The 20,376-nt window shown below is 43.7% G+C and overlaps 1 protein-coding gene across 17 annotated transcripts in view; it reads left to right on the top strand.

Annotated features, from left to right (window-relative positions):
* Positions 1 to 20,376, top strand: part of LOC110501351 (peripheral plasma membrane protein CASK) — a 206,929-nt gene that overhangs the window by 86,862 nt on the left and 99,691 nt on the right. For all 17 annotated transcript variants that reach the window (XM_036958671.1, XM_036958677.1, XM_036958670.1 and 14 more), the window contains exons 2-3: positions 1,146 to 1,258; positions 18,826 to 18,931. In XM_036958671.1, the coding sequence (XP_036814566.1) occupies positions 1,146 to 1,258; positions 18,826 to 18,931 (219 nt within the window). The remainder of the gene's footprint in view (positions 1 to 1,145; positions 1,259 to 18,825; positions 18,932 to 20,376) is intronic.

Below are 20,376 nucleotides of genomic sequence, written 5' to 3'. Positions count from 1 at the left end.
TATGAGATGTTAAGGTGTTCTGTCCTAGGTATAAAGGTATGAGATGTTAAGGTGTTCTGTCCTAGGTATAAAGGTATGAGATGTTAAGGTGTTCTATCTTAGATATAAATGTATGAGATGTTAAGGTGTTCTGTCCTAGGTATAAAGGTATGAGATGTTAAGGTGTTCTGTCCTAGGTATAAATGATTGAGATGTTAAGGTGTTCTGTCCTAGGTATAAATGATTGAGATGTTAAGGTGTTCTGTCCTAGGTATAAATGATTGAGATGTTAAGGTGTTCTGTCCTAGGTATGACGGTATGAGATGTTAAGGTGTTCTGTCCTAGGTATAAATGATTGAGATGTTAAGGTGTTCTGTCCTAGGTATAAATGTAGGAGATGTTAAGGTGTTCTGTCCTATGTATGAGATGTTAAGGTGTTCTGTCCTAGGTATAAAGGTATGAGATGTTAAGGTGTCCTGTCCTAGGTATAAAGGTATGAGATGTTAATGTGTTCTGTCCTAGGTATGAGATGTTAAGGTGTTCTGTCCTAGGTATAAATATATGAGATGTTAAGGTGTTCTGTCCTAGGTATGAGATGTTAAGGTGTTCTGTCCTAGGTATAAATGATTGAGATGTTAAGGTGTTCTGTCCTAGGTATAAATGTAGGAGATGTTAAGGTGTTCTGTCCTATGTATGAGATGTTAAGGTGTTCTGTCCTAGGTATAAAGGTATGAGATGTTAAGGTGTCCTGTCCTAGGTATAAAGGTATGAGATGTTAATGTGTTCTGTCCTAGGTATGAGATGTTAAGGTGTTCTGTCCTAGGTATAAAGGTATGAGATGTTAAGGTGTTCTGTCCTAGGTATAAAGGTATGAGATGTTAAGGTGTTCTATCTTAGATATAAATGTATGAGATGTTAAGGTGTTCTGTCCTAGGTATATAGGTATGAGATGTTAAGGTGTTCTGTCCTAGGTATAAATGATTGAGATGTTAAGGTGTTCTGTCCTAGGTATAAATGATTGAGATGTTAAGGTGTTCTGTCCTATGTATGACGGTATGAGATGTTAAGGTGTTCTGTCCTAGGTATAAATGATTGAGATGTTAAGGTGTTCTGTCCTAGGTATAAATGATTGAGATGTTAAGGTGTGTGTGTTCTTTCCTGTGCAGGGGTCCGTTCAGCGTGGTGAGGAGATGTATCAACAGAGACACAGGACAGCAGTTTGCTGTGAAGATTGTAGATGTGGCCCAGTTTACCTCCAGCCCTGGACTCAGCACAGAGGGTAAGAAAACACACGCACACACTATATCACTCTCTCTCTCTCTGTTGTGTGTGGATGCTGATGGTTATAAAGACAAATATACACACTTATCAGCTGGGTGTAAGGTGATGTGGGAGGCCTGTGTGTGTGTGTGTGTGTGTGTGTGTGTGTGTGTGTGTGTGTGTGTGTGTGTGTGTGTGTGTGTGTGTGTGTGTGTGTGTGTGTGTCCTCACTCTGAATCTGTACTCCAAATAACCCTTTAGCCCTGCCTCTGAGGTAAAAAAAAAAAAACTAGACATAGACATCTTGGTACTTTGTTTTGTTCAGAAAGCAAACTAATCACAAAGAGGCCAGTGAGTCATGAAATTGTCTGCACAAAGCACCAGACGCAGGGCACAGGCCTCGTATCAAATCTAATGTTATTTGTCATATGCTTCGTAAACAACAGGTGGAGACTAACAGAGAAATGCTTTCTTACGGGCCCTTCCCAACAATGCAGAGAGAGAAAATAGAGAAATAATAGAAAAGTAATAATCCATAATAATAAAAGTAATAATAAATACATAATGAGTATTGACAACTCGGCTATATACACAGGGTAGCAGTACCTAGTCAATGTGCAGGGGTACGAGGTAATTGAGGTAGATATGTACTGTACATATAACTAGGAATAGAGTGACTAGGCAACAGGATAGATAATTAACAGTAACAGCAGAGTATGTGATGAGTAAAACAACTTGGCTATATACACAGGGTAGCAGTACCTAGTCAATGTGCAGGGGTACGAGGTAATTCAAGTAGATATGTACAGTACATATAACTAGGAATAGAGTGACTAGGCAACAGGATAGATAATTAACAGTAACAGCAGAGTATGTGATGAGTAATGACAACTCGGCTATATACACAGGGTAGCAGTACCTAGTCAATGTGCAGGGGTACGAGGTAATTGAGGTAGATATGTACAGTACATATAACTAGGAATAGAGTGACTAGGCAACAGGATAGATAATTAACAGTAACAGCAGAGTATGTGATGAGTAAAACAAGTTGGTGCAAAAAAGCCAATGCATATAGTCCGAGTAGCTATTTGGTTGACTGTTTTTCCAACTATTTAGCAGTATTATCGCTTGGGGTTGAAGCTGTTCAGGGTCCTGTTGGTTCCAGACATGGTGCATCGGTACAGCTTGCCTTGCGGTAGGAAGGGGATCAGTCTATGATTTGGGTGGCTGGAATCTTTGACCATTTTTAAGGCCTTCCTCTGACACCGCTAGGATAGAGGTCCTGCATGGCAGGGAACTCGGGCCCCAGGATCCAGTTTCAGTGTTCAGTCCCAAAGTCCTTAGCCTAGTGATGAACTTAGAGGGCACTATGGTGTGGAACTCTGAGCTGTAGATAATGAACAACATTCTCACATAGGTGTTCCTCATGTCCGGGTGGGAAAGAGCAGTGTGGAGTGCAATAGAGATTGCATCACCTGTGGATCTGTTGGGTCGGTATGCGAATTGGAGTGGGTCCAGAGTGTCTGGGATGATGGTGTTGATGTGAGCCATGACCGGCCTTTCAAAGCATTTCATGGCTACAGACGTGAGTGCTACGGGGCGATAGTCATTTAGACAGGTTACCTTCGCATTCTTGCAGTGATGTGTCCTATAAGAAGCATTGGTGGCAAATCTGACCACCACCAGTGGTAGGTATTGTAGGTATTACAGACTGGGTCAGGGAGAGGTTGAAAATGGAATACCTGATTTGTTAAATGCCGACCAGTCTACCTCCCGAGGGAGGTTCCAGCACCATTGAGAGAACCTTGACTGGCTTCATCACTAGATGTTCTTTACCAGTCAGTCATCAGATTTGCCACCAATGCTTCTTATGGGACACATCACTGCACTCTATACTCCTTTGTAAACTGGCCATCTCTGTGTACCTGTCGCAAGTCCCACTGGTTGATGCTTATTCATAAAACCCTCTTAGGCCTCACTCCCCCCTATCTGAGATATCTACTGCAGCCCTCGTCCTCCACATACAACATCTGTTCTGCCAGTCACGTTCTGTTAAAGGTCGCCACAGCACACACATCCCTGGGTCGCTCCTCTTTTCAGTTCGCTTCAGTTAGCGACTGGATCGAGCTGCAGAAAACACTCAACCTGGGCAGCTTTTATCTCCCATCTTTTCATTCAAAGACTCAATTATGGACACTCTTACTGACAGTTGTGGCTGCTTCGTGTGATGTATTATTGTCTCTACCTTCTTGCCTTCGTGCTGTTGTCTGTTCCCAAAAATGTTTGCATCATGTTTTGTGCTGCTACCATGTTGTGCTGCTGCCATGTGGTGTTGCTACCACGTTGTTGTCATGTTGTGTTGTTACCATGCTGTGTTTTCTTGTGTTGCTACCATGCTATGTTGTTGTCTTAGGTCTCTCTTTACCCTATAATGACAAAGCAAAAAAAGGGTTTTACGACATGTTTGCAAATGTATCAACAATAAAAAACAGAAATATTACATTTATATAAGTATTCAGACCCTTTACTCACTACTTTGCACCTTTGGCAGCGATTACAGTCTCGAGTCTTCTTGGGTATGACGCTACAGGCTTGGCACACCTGTATTTGGTGAGTTTCTCCCATTCTTAACCGCAGATCCTCTCAAGCTCTGTCAGGTTGCATGGGGAGCGTTGCTGGACTATTTTCAGGTCTCTTCGATCGGGTTCAAGTCCAGACTCTGGCTGGGCCACTCAAGGACATTCAGAGACTTGTCCCAAGCCACTCCTGTGTTGTCTTGGCTGTGTGCTTAGGGTCGTTGTCCTGTTGGAAGATGAACCTTCACCCCAGTCTGAGGTCCTGAGCACTCTGGAGCAGGTTTTCATCAAGGATCTCTCTGTACTTTGCTCCATTCATCTTTCCCTCTATCTTGACTAGTCTCCCAGTCCCTGACGCTGAAAAACATCCCCACAGCATGATGCTGCTGCCACCATGCTTCACCATAGGCATGGTATTGGCCAGGTGATGAGCGGTGCCTGGTTCCTCCACATTCAGGCACAATAGTTCAATCTTGGGTTTCATCAGACCAGAGAATCTTGTTTCTCATGGTCTAAGAGTCCTTTAGGTGCCTTTTGGACAACTCCAAGTGGGCTGTCATGTGCCTTTTTGTCACGCCCTGGTCTAAGTATTTTGTGTTTTCTTTATTATTTTGGTCAGGCCAGGGTGTGACATGGGTTATTTATGTGGTGTGTTTTTGTCTAGGGTTTTTTTGTAGGCTATGGGATTGTGGTGTAGTATAGTTGTCTAGAAAAGTCTATGGTTGCCTGGAGTGGTTCTCAATCAGAGGCAGGTGTTTATCGTTGTCTCTGATTGGGAACCATATTTAGGCAGCCATATTCTTTGAGTGTTTCGTGGGTTATTGTCTATGTTATGTTGCACGTTAGCACATTGTTTATATAGCGGTCACGTTCATCTTCTTCGTTTTGTTGTTTTTTGTTTAAGTGTTCTTTGTGTTCTTCATTAATAAAGAAGAATGTATTCTAACCACGCTGGGCTTTGGTCTCTTCCATACGACGATCGTGACAATCTGATAGTATTTCTGATTGGCTTAACGCCCCACCACTAATGAGCTGTGGCGCTTCTCAAACTAATGTTTTCTTCACCTCAAACATCAAGCAAACTAAGTCTGTTTTTTTCCTCAATGTATTTGAGAATTTTTCCAAGTCTCTGAGGGTGCAGAATATTTGATAAAATATTGCAAGTTCGCTAGTTCAAGCTTTGGGCCGGACCAATTAGCAAATAGTTTACACAATGTTTCAAGTTTGTTGCAGACAGGCCATGCAAAGCCAATGTGATTTATAGGAAATACATTTTTATCAGGATAATTTCTACCTGCAGGCTGCAATGTTTTTAATTGTTCGCTTTATAGGCTATTTTTACATAGTTGGCAACAAAAGTCACTTTTTAGGTTTGTAATCATTTTCTTTTAGGTTTGGATATAATTTGGATTAATTACAATGATTATACAATGGATGTAAATAAACAGATGCCTCACAAGTCCTCAACTGGCAGCTTCATTAAATAGTACCAGCAAAACACCAGTCTCAACGTCGAAGAGGCGACTCCGGGTTGTTGCCTTTTGGGCAGAGTTGCAAAGAAAAAGCCATATCTCAGACTGGCCAATAAATAGAAAAGATTAAGATGGGCAAAAGAACACAGACACTGGACAGAGGTACTCTGCCTAGAAGGCCAGCATTTCGGAGTTGCCTCTTCACTGTTGACATTGAGACTGGTGTTTTGCAGGTACTATTTAATGAAGCTGCCAGTTGAAGACTTGTGAGGCGTCTGTTTCTCAAACTAGACACTCTAATGTACTTGTCCTCTTGCTCAGTTGTGCAGAGGCTGTCTTTAACACAATGGACATCTACTGTACCTGGGCTCCGGGGGACTGGCCTGGGATGGCTGAGTTGGTGTGACCACTGATGGGGCATCTGCCATGACGGGAAAGCACTCCAGAGTAGTAAAGCGAATCATGGAGAGAGCACCAGTGGAACCACTGCTTCCTACACAGGGAGGCATTGGCAGCGAAATACATGGTGCCTGACCTCCACGCCACTCTCCAGGATGTGATCAAGTGTGTCAACTATATCAAAAACAGTTCCACGAAAAGCAGGTGTTACCAGGCCTTCTGCAGGTATATGGGGAGCGAGCACCAGCAGGTGTTTCCAGGCCTTCTGCAGGTATATGGGGAGCGAGCACCAGCAGGTGTTTCCAGGCCTTCTGCAGGTATATGGGGAGCGAGCACCAGCAGGTGTTTCCAGGCCTTCTGCAGGTATATGGGGAGCGAGCACCAGCAGGTGTTTACAGGCCTTCTGCAGGTATATGGGGAGCGAGCACCAGCAGGTGTTACCAGGCCTTCTGCAGGTATATGGGGAGCGAGCACCAGCAGGTGTTTCCAGGCCTTCTGCAGGTATATGGGGAGCGAGCACCAGCAGGTGTTTCCAGGCCTTCTGCAGGTATATGGGGAGCGAGCACCAGCAGGTGTTTCCAGGCCTTCTGCAGGTATATGGGGAGCGAGCACCAGCAGGTGTTTCCAGGCCTTCTGCAGGTATATGGGGAGCGAGCACCAGCAGGTGTTTACAGGCCTTCTGCAGGTATATGGGGAGCGAGCACCAGCAGGTGCTTTATCATGCAGAGGTCCGCTGGCTCTGGGGTAAAGTGTTGGGTCGCTTTTATGAGCTTCACGTGGAGATTGCTGCGTATCTTTCGGAAAACAAGTCACCTCTGGCCAAACATTTCAATTGTGAGGAATGGCTGGTGCAGGTTGTCTACCTGGTGGATATTTTTGATCATCTGAGTTCTCTCAATGTGTCAATGCAAGGGAGGGGGCACAATCAATTTGAACAGATGGATAAAGTGGATGCCTTAAAGATGAAGCTTACCGTTTTGTCAAAGCATGTTCCTAACGGGAGGATTGACATGTTTCCCAATGCTGATTTTGAGATTCAGAATCTGATCAACAAGTTGCACGGCGACACACTGAAAAACAACATTAAACAGTATCTTGTCAAGCTGCAGGGAAAGTTTTGCGACTACTCCCCGGAGGAGAACAGGAGACAAGATGACTGGATACGCGACCCCATTTTGAATGGAGATGGGATGCGTCATGTTGCCAAGCAATTAAGATGACAGCTGTTGGAACTGTCATTTTGATCACGGACTGAGCATGTGCCCTGGAAATGACACTGCCACAGTTCTGGAGCAGCGTAGTGGGAGAGTATCCTGCTCTTGCCTGTCGTGCAATCAGAACCATGCTATCGTTCAGCACTACATATCTGTGTGAAAGTGGCTTCTCTGCTATGGCCGTGCTGAAAACTAAAAGAAGAAACAAACTGGACAGCCAGAATGACCTCCGAGTGTCCCTGTTAACCCCGGACTTCAATAAACGTATCAAACTGAAGAAACACCCCCAGCTTTCCCACTGATAGGCCCCGCACACAATAAATAAACAGGTTCATGAGTTCTTGTTCACTATGTCAATTGTTATTGTTAATTAATTATGACATTCATATGACATTTTATTGAACTGGTTAACTTACACCTTTTAAAAAAACTTCAAGGTTGTGAAACTATTCACATGGTAATTGATGATAAAAAAAATACTAAGATAGTTTTTTTTCTATTTTAAACACTTATGTGTTACTATTCATTAACATTATTGGACTGGTGTGTGTTACTGTTCACTAACATTATTGGACTGGTGTGTGTTACTGTTCACTAACATTATTGGACTGGTGTGTGTTACTGTTCACTAACATTATTGGACTGGTGTGTGTTACTGTTCACTAACATTATTGGACTGGTGTGTGTTACTGTTCATTAACATTATTGGACTGGTGTGTGTTACTGTTCACTAACATTATTGGACTGGTGTGTGTTACTGTTCACTAACATTATTGGACTGGTTTTAATGTCATGTTCTGAGTCTGATCATTTATTACACCCCACCCCTGAACTGGTCGCCTAATTAAATGGCTTATTCTCTTGAATTGGTTATAAATGTTTTCTCAGCTAATATGTCTGTGTAATGATTTTATTTAATACCATAATAGTAGCCCAGTGAGACAGTCTTTGCAAGTGAAGCCTGCCCAAGAAGGCAGCTGCAATACAACATTACAAAATGCAATCATTAACAGTCCATAATATTGGTTTGTGAATAAATTGTCCTTGTCAAATTTGGGGCCCCAGGCAAAACCAGTTGAGAACCACTGGTCTACAGCTTATCTAACTCGAAGGGAGCTCGTCCAGTTCTCCAGTGATTGCACATTGGCGATTTATTTACTCGCCGACGTAGTTTCGCCAGGGTGCCCGCACGTCGGCCTCTCTTACACCATCACTTCCTGTTCCTGAGTGTCAGGGATAGTCCTAGTCTAGTCCGGGGTGTCCTGCGCCGCCGACTCATTGAAGTAGAAATCCTCATCCACATCCTGGTTAGTGACCACTGTTCTGATGTCCAGAAGATATTTTCGGTCATAGGAAACGATGGCGGACACATTACAGTGGGGCAAAAAAGTATTTAGTCAGCCACCAATTGTGCAAGTTCTCCCACTTAAAAAGATGAGAGAGGCCTGTAATTTTCATCATAGGTACACTTCAACTATGACAGACAAAATGAGAAAAAAAATCCAGAAAATCACATTGTAGGATTTTTTATGAATTTATTGGCAAATTATGGTGGAAAATAAGTATTTGGTCACCTACACACAAGCAAGATTTCTGGCTCTCACCTGTAACTTCTTCTTTAAGAGGTTCCTCTGTCCACCACTCGTTACCTGTATTAATGGCACCTGTTTGAACTTGTTATCAGTATAAAAGACACCTGTCCACAACCTCAAACAGTCACACTCCAAACTCCACTATGGCCAAGACCAAAGAGCTGTCAAAGGACACCAGAAACAAAATTGTAGACCTGCACCAGGGAAATGGAAGACATACAAGACCACTGATAATCTCCCTCGATCTGGGGCTCCACGCAAGATCTCACCCTGTGGGGTCAAAATTATCACAAGAACGGTGAGCAAAAATCCCAGAACCACACGGGGGGACCTAGTGAAAGACCTGCAGAGAGCTGGGACCAAAGTAACAAAGCCTACCATCAGTAACACACTACAGGGACTCAAATCCTGCAGTGCCAGACGTGTCCCCCTGCTTAAGCCAGTACATGTCCAGGCCTGTCTGAAGTTTGCTAGAGAGCATTTTGGATGATCCAGAAGAAGATTGGGAGAATGTCATATGGTCAGATGAAACCAAAATATAACTTTTTGGTAAAAACTCAACTCGTCGTGTTTGGAGGACAAAGAATGCTGAGTTGCATCCAAAGAACACCATACCTACTGTGAAGCATGGGGGTGGAAACATCATGCTTTGGGGCTGTTTTTCTGCAAAGGGACCAAGACAACTGATCAGTGTAAAGGAACGAATGAATGGGGCCATGTATTGTGAGATTTTGAGTGAAAACCTCCTCCTTTGAGTGAAAACCTCCCTCAGCAAGGGCATTGAAGATGAAACGTGGCTGGGTCTTTCAGCATGACAATGATCCCAAACACACCGCCTGGGCAACGAAGGAGTGGCTTCGTAAGAAGCATTTCAAGGTCCTGGAGTGGCCCAGCCAGTCTCCAGATCTCAACCCCATAGAAAATCTTTGGAGTGAGTTGAAAGTCCGTGTTGCCGAGCAACAGCCCTAAAACATCACTGCTCTAGAGGAGATCTGGGCCAAAATACCAGCAACAGTGTGTGAAAACCTTGTGAAGACTTACAGAAAACGTTTGACCTCTGTCATTGCCAACAAAGGGTATATAACAAAGTATTGAAATTAACTTTTGTTATTGACCAAATACTTATTTTCCACCATAATTTGCAAATACATTAATTAAAAAAATCCTACAATGTGATTTTCTGGATTTGTTTTTCTCATTTTGTCTGTCATAGTTGAAGTGTACCTATGATGAAAATTACAGGCCTCTCTTATCTTTTTAAGTGGGAGAACTTTCACAAATGGTGGCTGACTAAATACTTTTTTGCCCCACTATGTACAAAAAAAGTTCAGACCAGTGGAAAGAAAAACACAACATCAGAATTGGTCAGCAGCTCATAAAACTGCATTCATCCACTGAAAGAGAGAGAAATAGAGGTGTTCTATTTTTTTACCCCCTTTTCATGGTATCCAGTTATTAGTAGTTACTATCTTGTCTCGTCGCTACAACTCCCGTACGGGCTCGGGAGAGACGAAGGTTGAAAGTCATGCATCCTCCAGTACACAACCCAACCAAGCCGCACTGCTTCTTAAGACAGCACGCATCCAACCCGACCAATGTGTCAGAAACACTGCACTACCGGCCAAACCCTCCCTAACCCGGACGACGCTAGGCCAATTGTGCGTCGCCCCACGGATCTCCTGGTTGCAGCCAGCTGCGACAGTGCCTGGGCGCAAACCCAGAGTTTCTGGTGGCACATGCAGTGCCCTAGACCACTGCGCCACCCGGGAGGTTCTATTTGTTTTTAAGAGGGGAAGATTGCAGGGTTCAATCTCGGTGAAGTCTGCCACTTTATTTTAGAGGACCACATATGGACTGTAGTTACTTCAACCACCCATTATGATATATCTTCCTTTTCTTGTCTCAGGCAAACACACACACGCACACACGCGCGCGCACACACACACACACACACACACACACACACACACACGCACACACACACACACACACACACACACACACACACACACACACAGCCAATTGAGGGTAAATTGGCAGCAGAGTATGTGCCTATTCTTTGCATAATTACCTAACACACACATAGGTAACTGATGGCATCTCATCTGCAATGGAGACTCATACATTATATTACATTACCACTGTGCTCTGCCTTACCATTACCTCAACCACTGGCACGTTATACTTAGTGACCATTACAGCTCTAACGCCGAAATAATGGTTTGAATTTGGAGGGCGAGAGAGAAAAGGAAACAAAGAGGGAGGTTCTGTGAGATCGGTCTTTCTGTGCTCTATGAAGGCTGTCTAATGAGACTGTTCTTTCCTGTCCGCTGAGCACATCCTCTGCTCTGTCATTAGGAACCTTCTTGAAAAATATTGACTTTTAATGCGTGATTCTGATCTCAAAGCACATTCCACATTCATGTAGGCTATCCTGGTACTAGCGGCTATGTTTTTACATTGCTGGAAATATATATTTTTTTGCTGAACAATTACAATGAGAAAAGTGAAACAAGGTTTTTGATTTATATTGCTGGGCCCTCAAGTCCCTTCAGTAATGAATCAAGTTGATCAGAACTGCCATCTCTAAGTGTGTGTGGTCTGCGTGTGTCAGACTCAAGCTTTCATACGTGAATACTGACAACAGTAAAACAATTGCACTGTCCAATATCTCCGGAGAAAAACTGGGACGGTCCTCTTGTCTTTTGTCTGTTGTCTTGAGTGTCATACAGTTGTCCAGTTTGTCACTCCACTCTCACGTTTCCATCCCCATTCTCATTTCTTCCCACTGGAGTGTATATGGACTAGCAGGAGATTTGACGAAGAGATATGTGTGCACGTGTGTGGCTTGGTATAGTCACAGATGGGTGTTGAATGGTAGATTTCACGACAGTGAAGTATGATATGTCACTGTGTTGTTAGGTAGCTGATCCGGCCTGTTCTCCTGATGCAGGACACATCTGTGGTTTCTCCAGACAACACTGCTCCCCTCCGTGCTAGTCGGTTTGGCATAACAATTCCAATTATTATTACTAGTATTATTTATTATTTCTGTAGTAGTGAGTGTGTGTGTGTGTGCGTGCGTGCTTGCAATGAAAACTCACTGTCAGGTTAAGTCCTTTTCTAAGTCTGCATGAGTATTTGAGCTTAGCTTCTCTTCCTACCACACTCCACAGACAATCCCCTACAAACCCCTTCTGAACGAGGGATCATGTACCCCGCTCCGCGGAGGAGAAATATATATTTTTCTACCAGAGCCAGGGATTTCTGTCATCCCTCCCTTCTCATAAAGCGAGTGATGGAAACAGAGGGATGGAAACGACCGAGAAAAACACAAATGAAACGTTCACTAGGCCTCCCATTCCTCTCCATCACCCTACCACCTGTTTGTATCCAATCACAAGCCTTGGCTGGAGCTCTGAGAAATCTATCGACCGTACACACACACACACACACACACACACACACACACACACACACACACACACACACACACACACACACACACACTCTAGATGGCAGTAACACTGTTTCCTTTGTTGATTTGTCTTTTATATTTCACATTTGTTGGGTGATAGAAAATAGAACAGTTACTCTTGAACAAGCAGCTTTAATACAGGGGAGTAGTCACACACACTGCTGTACAACAACTAGGGACGAGCCTGAAGGACCCAGAAATGGCGTGGGCCGGCGATCGATTGGCCAGCAGGGGTCACACACACACTAAAGCTTTCACACACACACATGCTTGCACATTCTCTCCATCTACAAACACACACTTGCTGAGGCCCCCTGTCCCAGTGGTGTGTGATGAATAGGTCAGACTGCAGAATAGATAAGAGAGAAAAGCAGCCCTGAGAACCAGAGATTCATCACTTTCAGTCTCCCTACCTCCCCATCCTTCTCCCCATCCCTCCCTCCCTCCCCATCCCTCTCCCCATCCCTCCCTCCCCATCCCTCTCCCCATCCCTCCCTCCCCATCCCTCTCCCTATCCCTCCCTCCCTCTCACCATTCCTCCCTCCCGCTCACCCTCCTTCCCTCCATCTCACCATCCCTCCTCCTCCTCTCCAGGTGGTAGCTATAGTAATGGGGCACCTGGCACCTAGAGCTCTACTACATGTACCAAAGCCTCTCTCTGCTGCCCCTTTGGAGCAGGTATTGACTACCTGCAGCAGAAACATCACACAGCGCCCGTGCACACACACACACACACACACACACACACACACACACACACAGATCAGGGCCTCCTCCAGAACAGGCTTTAACTCCCAGCTGGAGAAACTGGGACCTCTATTGAGATCTCTCTCTCCCCCTCTCTGCCCCTCCTCCTCCCCTCCCCTCCTAACTGCTTTATCTGTGGTGAGTCATTGAACATGGCACTGTTTGACATGCCCCCTGCAGTGTGCATGCGTGTCAAAGCCATATGGAGGTTTGTGCTTTCCTCCTATGGGTTTTGATCTGGCTTTGAAGAAAGTACATGGCCTTGTTGTGTGTGATCTATATCCATCTCCCTCCCTCCCTCTCTACCTCCCAATTTTCATTCATTTAATCTCTTACATTCAACCACACTTATGCAATCTCTCTCTTTCTCTCTCACGCTCCCTCCCTCCTCATTTATTGCCTCTATTCTGAGGTCAGCTGTAATACTGATCCAGTGATCTGAGAATCATTTCCATTCAGTCACTTCCAACACACACACACGGACACACACACGGACACACACACACACACAGACCGAGGCCTGAGAGCTTCTACTGGGAGCTGAAACATTGTATCTTTTGGTATTTGTTTCATTGGTCCACGCATCATACTGTTTCTCTATTTTGTAGGTTCTATATCTGGAAATCTTGATTGCTGACATGCAAAACATTTTGCGACTGTATCAACAGTGGACTAGTGAAACAAATACCAAAGGATATTTTTTGAGCTGTATTTTCCTTTAAGCACTGTTGCGGTTTTGCTATTATCTTAATAATTATCTTCGGACAAACAGTGAATTATCTTAGGACAAACACTCCCCACTAGGCTAGCGCTAATAAGCGTTTTACTAAACCCACCAGTAGACCTACAAGAGCCACGTGTCTCTCTGATTCTCACAGTGTAGCCATTTAGTGTTGTTATTCCAAGTTCTTTCTCTGATTATATAGCATGATGTAATCACGAGTCCTGTTGCTATTAAATTCCCTTCTTGTCATTAGCCTACATTTGCTAGTCAAGTGAAGTTATTTTCCTTCAGTTTGGGGATTTTTTTTGAGTGCTTACTGTCTGTTTGTTCTTGTTTGTGGCCGCTTCTCACGCCCACTGACATTTCCGTGTAGATATGGGTTTGCTCAAGAGGTGTGCACCCCTTTTTCCTGCCAGTTCTGTCATTTTGTTTATCTGTTCATTGAGATCACGGAGATCACTGCTATTGAAGATGTGGACCGGTTTGATTTGAAGGCCTATGGATAATGTGATGTTATGGGGGTCTGTTATTAGACGTTTCTATAGCCTCTGTGTTGTGTAAATACATGTTTAACCAGTTTATGTGCAGTGTGCACCCCTACTTATTGTGGCTATGGTTTAGCCTAGAACATGGCCCAAGGTATTTCTACCTGGCTTTGCCAGAGTTCTGTAAGCTTGGAAGTGGAGAGTGTCTGCGTTGGTCTTATTTGGTTTTCTCAGTACCTGTAGTCTTTTACCAGTTTTGGATTGTTTTGCTTTTGATTTCTGGGAAGAAATTCATTTTTGTTCATTGTCATTTTTGACTACTTGCCAACATGAACCTTTAGTGCCATTGCACTGCCATAATTTATATGAACAAAATCACTATTTTATATACCTTATCCTTTGCCTCCTGCCTGCCCATAAAGGTGCTACACATATTTTTGCATTGTAATTTCAGAACATAATACAGTATATCTGCAGTAATAGTGGAAGGAAAGTGTTTCACAGTATGAATAACCCGCCAGTGTTGTGATTGGCTGTAATATTGGCTTATTTTTTTCATTTTAACTTTATTTATACAGGTTTTTTCTCATTGAGATAACATCTCTTTTCCAAGAGAGACCTGGTCCAATAGCAGCAGGGGGAACAACGTTTCAGACAAAACAACTTACATTTAAACAAAACTATAAACACACATACAGTACAACAGAAACATTTGTACATTAAAAACACAAACGTCTTGACTAAAAACAGCTGTCCTAAAAACAATGACATTCTTCTATGATATATACATCGATCAAGTGTTTAAACTCCACCACCGAAACTAGATCATCACATTTAAAAATGTTCAGGAGGGAATTCCAGGACCACGGTGCTAAGTAACTAAAACTATTTCTACCATGACCTGTTCTAATTTTTGGTACTGTTAGAAGCTAATCAGAATGGGACCGTAATTGATATTTATTTACTGACCTGACTAAAAAAGAACAGAGATAAAATGGCATTTTACCCAATATGGTCTTATAAATCAGTGTATACCAGTGTTTAAGCCTACGCAAGGTCAATGATGACCAGCCAACAGCCAGGTAGAGATCACAATGATGTGTTAGACGTTTCTGATTTGTAATGATCCTGAGGGCTGCATGATATACTGAATCAAGTGCTCTCAGGGTGGTGGCTGAGGCCTGCATATATATAGCATCACTAAAATCTAAAACCGACAGTAATGTACATCGTACCAGCTCCTTCCTGGCCTCAAAAGAAAAACAAACCTTATGCCGGTAATAAAATCCTGTTTTCAGCTTGAGCTTCCTAATCAAGTTCTCTACATGCACAGTAAAGCTCAGCTTATCATCAACCCACACACCCAAATATTTGTACACTTTAACTTGCTCTATAGTATGTCCAGCCAATGTAGCAAGGACATGATTTGTAACATGCCTGGCATTTGAAAATACCATGCATTTTGTTTTACCCGAATTTAGAATCAGCTTTAAATCATACAGATTCTGTTGTATGATGTTACATGCTCTTTGGGCATTTTCAAAAGCTAAAGATAAACTTGAATAAAGAACAGTGTCATCTGCATAAAAAGGAACATCCGCTGTTTCAATAAGATCCCCAATGTTGTTGATATACAAAATGGAACAACAGTGGGCCCAAAATAGAACCTTGCGGAACACCTGAGCACACCTCTATGGACTCATAGGTAGTTTATTAGTAGTCTATTGATAGGTAGTTTATAAACCAATCTAGAGCATGACCAGTAATTCCACAACATTTTAACCTTTGCACTAACACAGCATGGTCCACGGTGTCAAAAGCCTTCGACAAATCAATAAAGACAGACAACACAATGTAACTTCTAAATCAAGAGCACAGTGGATGTAATTTAAAACCTTCAATGTTGCTGAAACAGTGCTGTGGCCAGACCTAAAACCTGATTGCATTCCATTTAAGAGGTTGTTTTCTTGGAGGTAGGCCTTCAGCTGCCTACTAACTAAGGACAGACAGACAATTTTGATATGGGGCGAATAGTTGACAAGTAGCGAAGGATCTCCGTTATTATTTCTCCAGTGTACGGAATGCCACCCACACTCTCCGATATCTCCTTTCACATTGCGTCCTTTTCTTTCTTTCTTTCTTTCCTTCCTTTCTTTCTTTCTTGCCTTCTTTCTTTCTTTCTTTCTCCTGGAGCTCTGACATTGGCACTGCTGATGAATGTTAAATGTCCTCCGGCTGCATCAAAATGTATTGCAGGCTGTACTGTATGAATGAGAATTTGTGTGTTGCGGTATTTGTGTGTCTGCATAGTTTGGTTTTATGTGTGTGATAGTGCAGAGAAGGATATTAAAAGTGAATGCTGTTAAGAGTGAGGAGTAATGTGTTTTCTTGGAGTGTGTGCATAAAGCTGAAAAGTTAGGTACTCGTGTGTGTGTGTGTGTGTGTGTGTGTGTGTGTGTGTGCAGAAGATTACATATGATATCTCACTCGTCTAGCTCCAATATTCCCTCCCAGAATAGCTGTTGCCTGGAGGTGGGTGGGTGTTAAGGTAAGTGCCTGCTGTAGGGGATGGATGGATGAGGAGAGGAGCTGAGACGGGGCTCTTCAGTGCGACCATTTTCACCCACATATGCGCCTAAATATTATGCTGTGTGACCTGTCATTTTTATTTAGGAACACCAGAGTGAGTACCTAGAAACATTTTAAGGATTTTAGCTTTATTACCTCAAATATGTTTCATTGTGCTCCTAAATATCTTTGTGTTGCATCTACATTTTCCAATGTAGGCGCACACGTGCTCCTTGTAGAAAAAGGTTAGCGTGGAGCCCAGGGCGAGGCAAAAACAGGAGAGGGAAAGGGAGGAAAGAGGAGAGAAGAAAATGGATCAGAGCAACGCTGGTCCATTGTGTCTGTAGAACCAAGAAGTTCTACAGTCTAGCATTCCAGTGCTTGATGGAGATGGTGCTGTAGTCAAAACAACATGCAGCATGTTTGTGTTGATCTATTGGTTCTCTCACTCTGTAGTATACACTGAGTGTACAAAACATTACGGACACCTGCTCTTTCCGTGACATAGGCTGACCAGGGGAATCCAGGTGAAAGCTACAGTGTGATCCCTTACTGATGTCACTTGTTAAATCCACTTTAGTCAGTGTAGTTGAAGGGGAGGAGACAGGTTAAAGAAGGATTTTTAAGCCTTGAGACAATTAAGATTTGGATTATGTATGTCATTCAGAGAGTGAATATAAGAGAAAATATTTAGGTGCCTTTGAACGGGGTATGGCACCCATTTGAGTGTCAAGAACTGCAACGCTGCTGGGTTTTTCACACTCAACAGTTTCCCATGTGTATCAAGAATGGTCCACCACCCAATGGACAGCCAGACAACTTGACACAACTGTGGGAAGCATTGGAGTCAACATGGGCCAGCATCCCTGTGGAATGCTTTCAACACCTTGTAGAGTCCATGCCCTGATGAATTGAGGCTGTTCTGAGGGCAAAAGGGGGGGGGGGGGGGGTGTGCAACTCAATATTAGGAAGGTGTTCTTAATATTTTGTACAATGTGTAATGCAGTACAGTGGGGACCAGTACTGAAAAAAAGTATGAAAATGTATGCATTCACTACTGTAAGTCGCTCTGGATAAGAGCGTCTGCTAAATGACTCAAATGTAAATATAAAAGTCTGGAGGTATTTCTGTTTGCCAACCGGGTCACACATATAAACACAGGGAGGGAGGGAGGGAGGGAGGGAGGGAGGGGGGAGAAAGGGAGGGAGGGAGGGAGGGGGGAGAAAGGGAGGGAGGGAGGGAGGAAGAGAGGGAGAAAGAGAGGGAGGGAGGGAGGGAGGGAGGGAGGGGGGAGAAAGAGAGGGAGGGAGGGAGGGAGGGAGGGAGGGAGGGAGGGAGGGAGGGAGGGAGGGAGGGAGAGAGGGAGGGGAGGGAGGGGAGGGGAGGGGAGGAGGTAGGAAGATGGCACGGTAGGACCTCACATTGGACAGAGGGAGGAGTGGCGAGAGTAACAGTAACACACATTGCCTGTTTGGATGAAGCTTCATGTAAGCTCCTGATAGCTCCCCTAGTGTTGGCTAGTCTTAACAGCAGGCACACACACTCACTCACTCAGGCTTATTTCAGCAAGGCACAAGAGGGTGTGAAATATGGCCAATATACCACAGCTAAGGGCTGTTCTTATGCACGACACAATGATGGGTGCCTGGATACAACCTTTAGCCGTGGAATATTGGCAATATACCACAACCTCCCGAGTTGCCTTATTGCTATTATAAACAGGTTACCAGTGTAATATATAAATATTTTTCATACCCGTGGTATACTGTCTGACATGCCACGGATTTCAGCCAATCAGCATTCAGGGCTCGAACCACCAGGTTTATAATACCTGTCTGAGTTTATACCTTCAATTCATCTTGTTTAGGATGACAGTGCTATACCCCATTTGCATCCCCGTTGAAGACTCCGAATATTGATTTGTTCAATCAATCAAATTTTCTCCCCAAAATATTAAGGACACCTTCCTAATATTGAGTTGCACACCCCTCCCCAGTTTGCCCTCAGAACAGCCTCAATTCATCAGGGCATGGACTCTACAAGGTGTCTAATGCGTTCCACAGGGATGCTGGCCCATGTTGACTCCAATGCTTCCCACAGTTGTGTCAAAACTCAAGCTCTCAGATGATCTTCACCACATTTATTTGTCAGATTGAATGGTTCTAGCGATGAGGAGGCGTGTCTACTGATCTAGCCTAACGTAGAGCATAGTTTTTTCCTCTCATTTACCGTACATGAGTTCTTCTGATGCTTTTCTCTCGAAAGCCAGAGACCGTGAATTCTAACCCCTGACCTCTCTCCTTTCTCTCTCTCCTTCACTTACCTCCACAGATCTGAAGAGAGAGGCCAGTATCTGCCACATGCTGAAGCACCCTCACATCGTAGAGCTGGTGGAGACATACAGCTCAGATGGCATGCTCTACATGGTCTTCGAGTTGTAAGTCTGTCACACACTCTGTAACTTATCTATTACACATGATCACACACACACACACACTCATTCACTTATATATTCTGCAAGCATTTTTTTGTGATATCAAAGTATTTTATTTTGTGGCAGCGCAGTCACGCTAGAATGGTATTATTGATGTGACAGCTGGTAATGGGATTCCTACTGCTCGCTAACGCCAGCATAGCTATGCTAGTTATCAGGCCAAAATATGGGTACAGGGCAAAGGGGTGTGTGTATCAGTGTAGGAAGTTGTTCTAGAATGTGTTGGAAGTGAAAGGTGATAATAGGAGTGGAGAAAGCCGAGAGAAGGACGGAGTAAGAAGAGGGAGAAAGAGATGGTAGAGGGCTGGAAGGATGACGGAGCCCGAGCGGACAGGTGGTAGAGGAAGTGATAGAGAAAGTAAGAGAGGGAGAGATGGCGAGAGAGGGAAAGGGAGTGAGTGTTAATGCCATATTACTGGGTTTCAATACCGTTAAAAAAATATATATATTGTGGGTTGGGAGGTTTATACCATTTCTTAGAAGTTAAGTATAACTATAAGAAATCTAAGATGTGTAAAATAAATTATATCCAGCTTAGGGCTCCAGCTTTGCATTTGGTTTGCTAACTTGCTAGCTAAGCGGCTAGATGTCAAGATTAAGCTTCTTGGTTACAGCAGAGATATTCAATCCCCTCCTGGATCAAGATCCCTGTTGCCTAAATTGTCTTGTGCTGTTTGTTTTAAATAGAACCCCTTGTGGGCACTTCCGCTAATACCGTATACCCCGGTATGGTACAGAACCTTTATGACTGCATGAACATCTGGATACCACCCAGCCCTAGTGAGAGAGGCCGGGATGTAGAAGAGACAGTGTATGCAGAAAAATAAGAAAGAGAGAACGAAGAAAAAAAGCACAGCCAATGTGGAATATGAAGAAGCAGAGATAAGACAAAGATTCCACACCAGAGGAGCCTCCCCTTAGGTCCCTGAAGACTCCACAGACACACACACACGAGTGCACGAACACACACCATGGCAAATTCCTTTACGTGAAATATGAAATGTCCTGTTTCACATCTCTCTCATGTGCGTCAAAGGATTCGATTAAAAATGAACAAGTTTCATTTTGGGTAACTTCCATAGCTTTATCACACACAAATATGCAGACCCACAAACTCATGCTACAGACACACAGCTTTCAAACCAGCCCATAGCAGTTGTGTCTATTGAGTATTGGATAGTAAAGTAGAGACAGTAACACACACATCAAACTGTAATAAGCCTTTTCACCTCCTGAAGTCTGGACATTTACATTGACCTTTATGCTAAACTGACCTCTCTTCTTCCCCTCTCTCACTCTCCCTCCCTCTCCTTCCCCCTGTATCTCCCTCTCCCTCGGCCTCTCTCGCTCTCCCTCGCTCTCCTTCCCCCTGTATCTCCCTCTCCCTC

Source organism: Oncorhynchus mykiss, chromosome 22, assembly GCF_013265735.2.
Source record: "Oncorhynchus mykiss isolate Arlee chromosome 22, USDA_OmykA_1.1, whole genome shotgun sequence".
NCBI lineage: Eukaryota > Metazoa > Chordata > Actinopteri > Salmoniformes > Salmonidae > Oncorhynchus > Oncorhynchus mykiss.
Note: the sequence above shows the minus strand (reverse complement) of the source record. Positions and strands in the feature narration are given on the sequence as shown.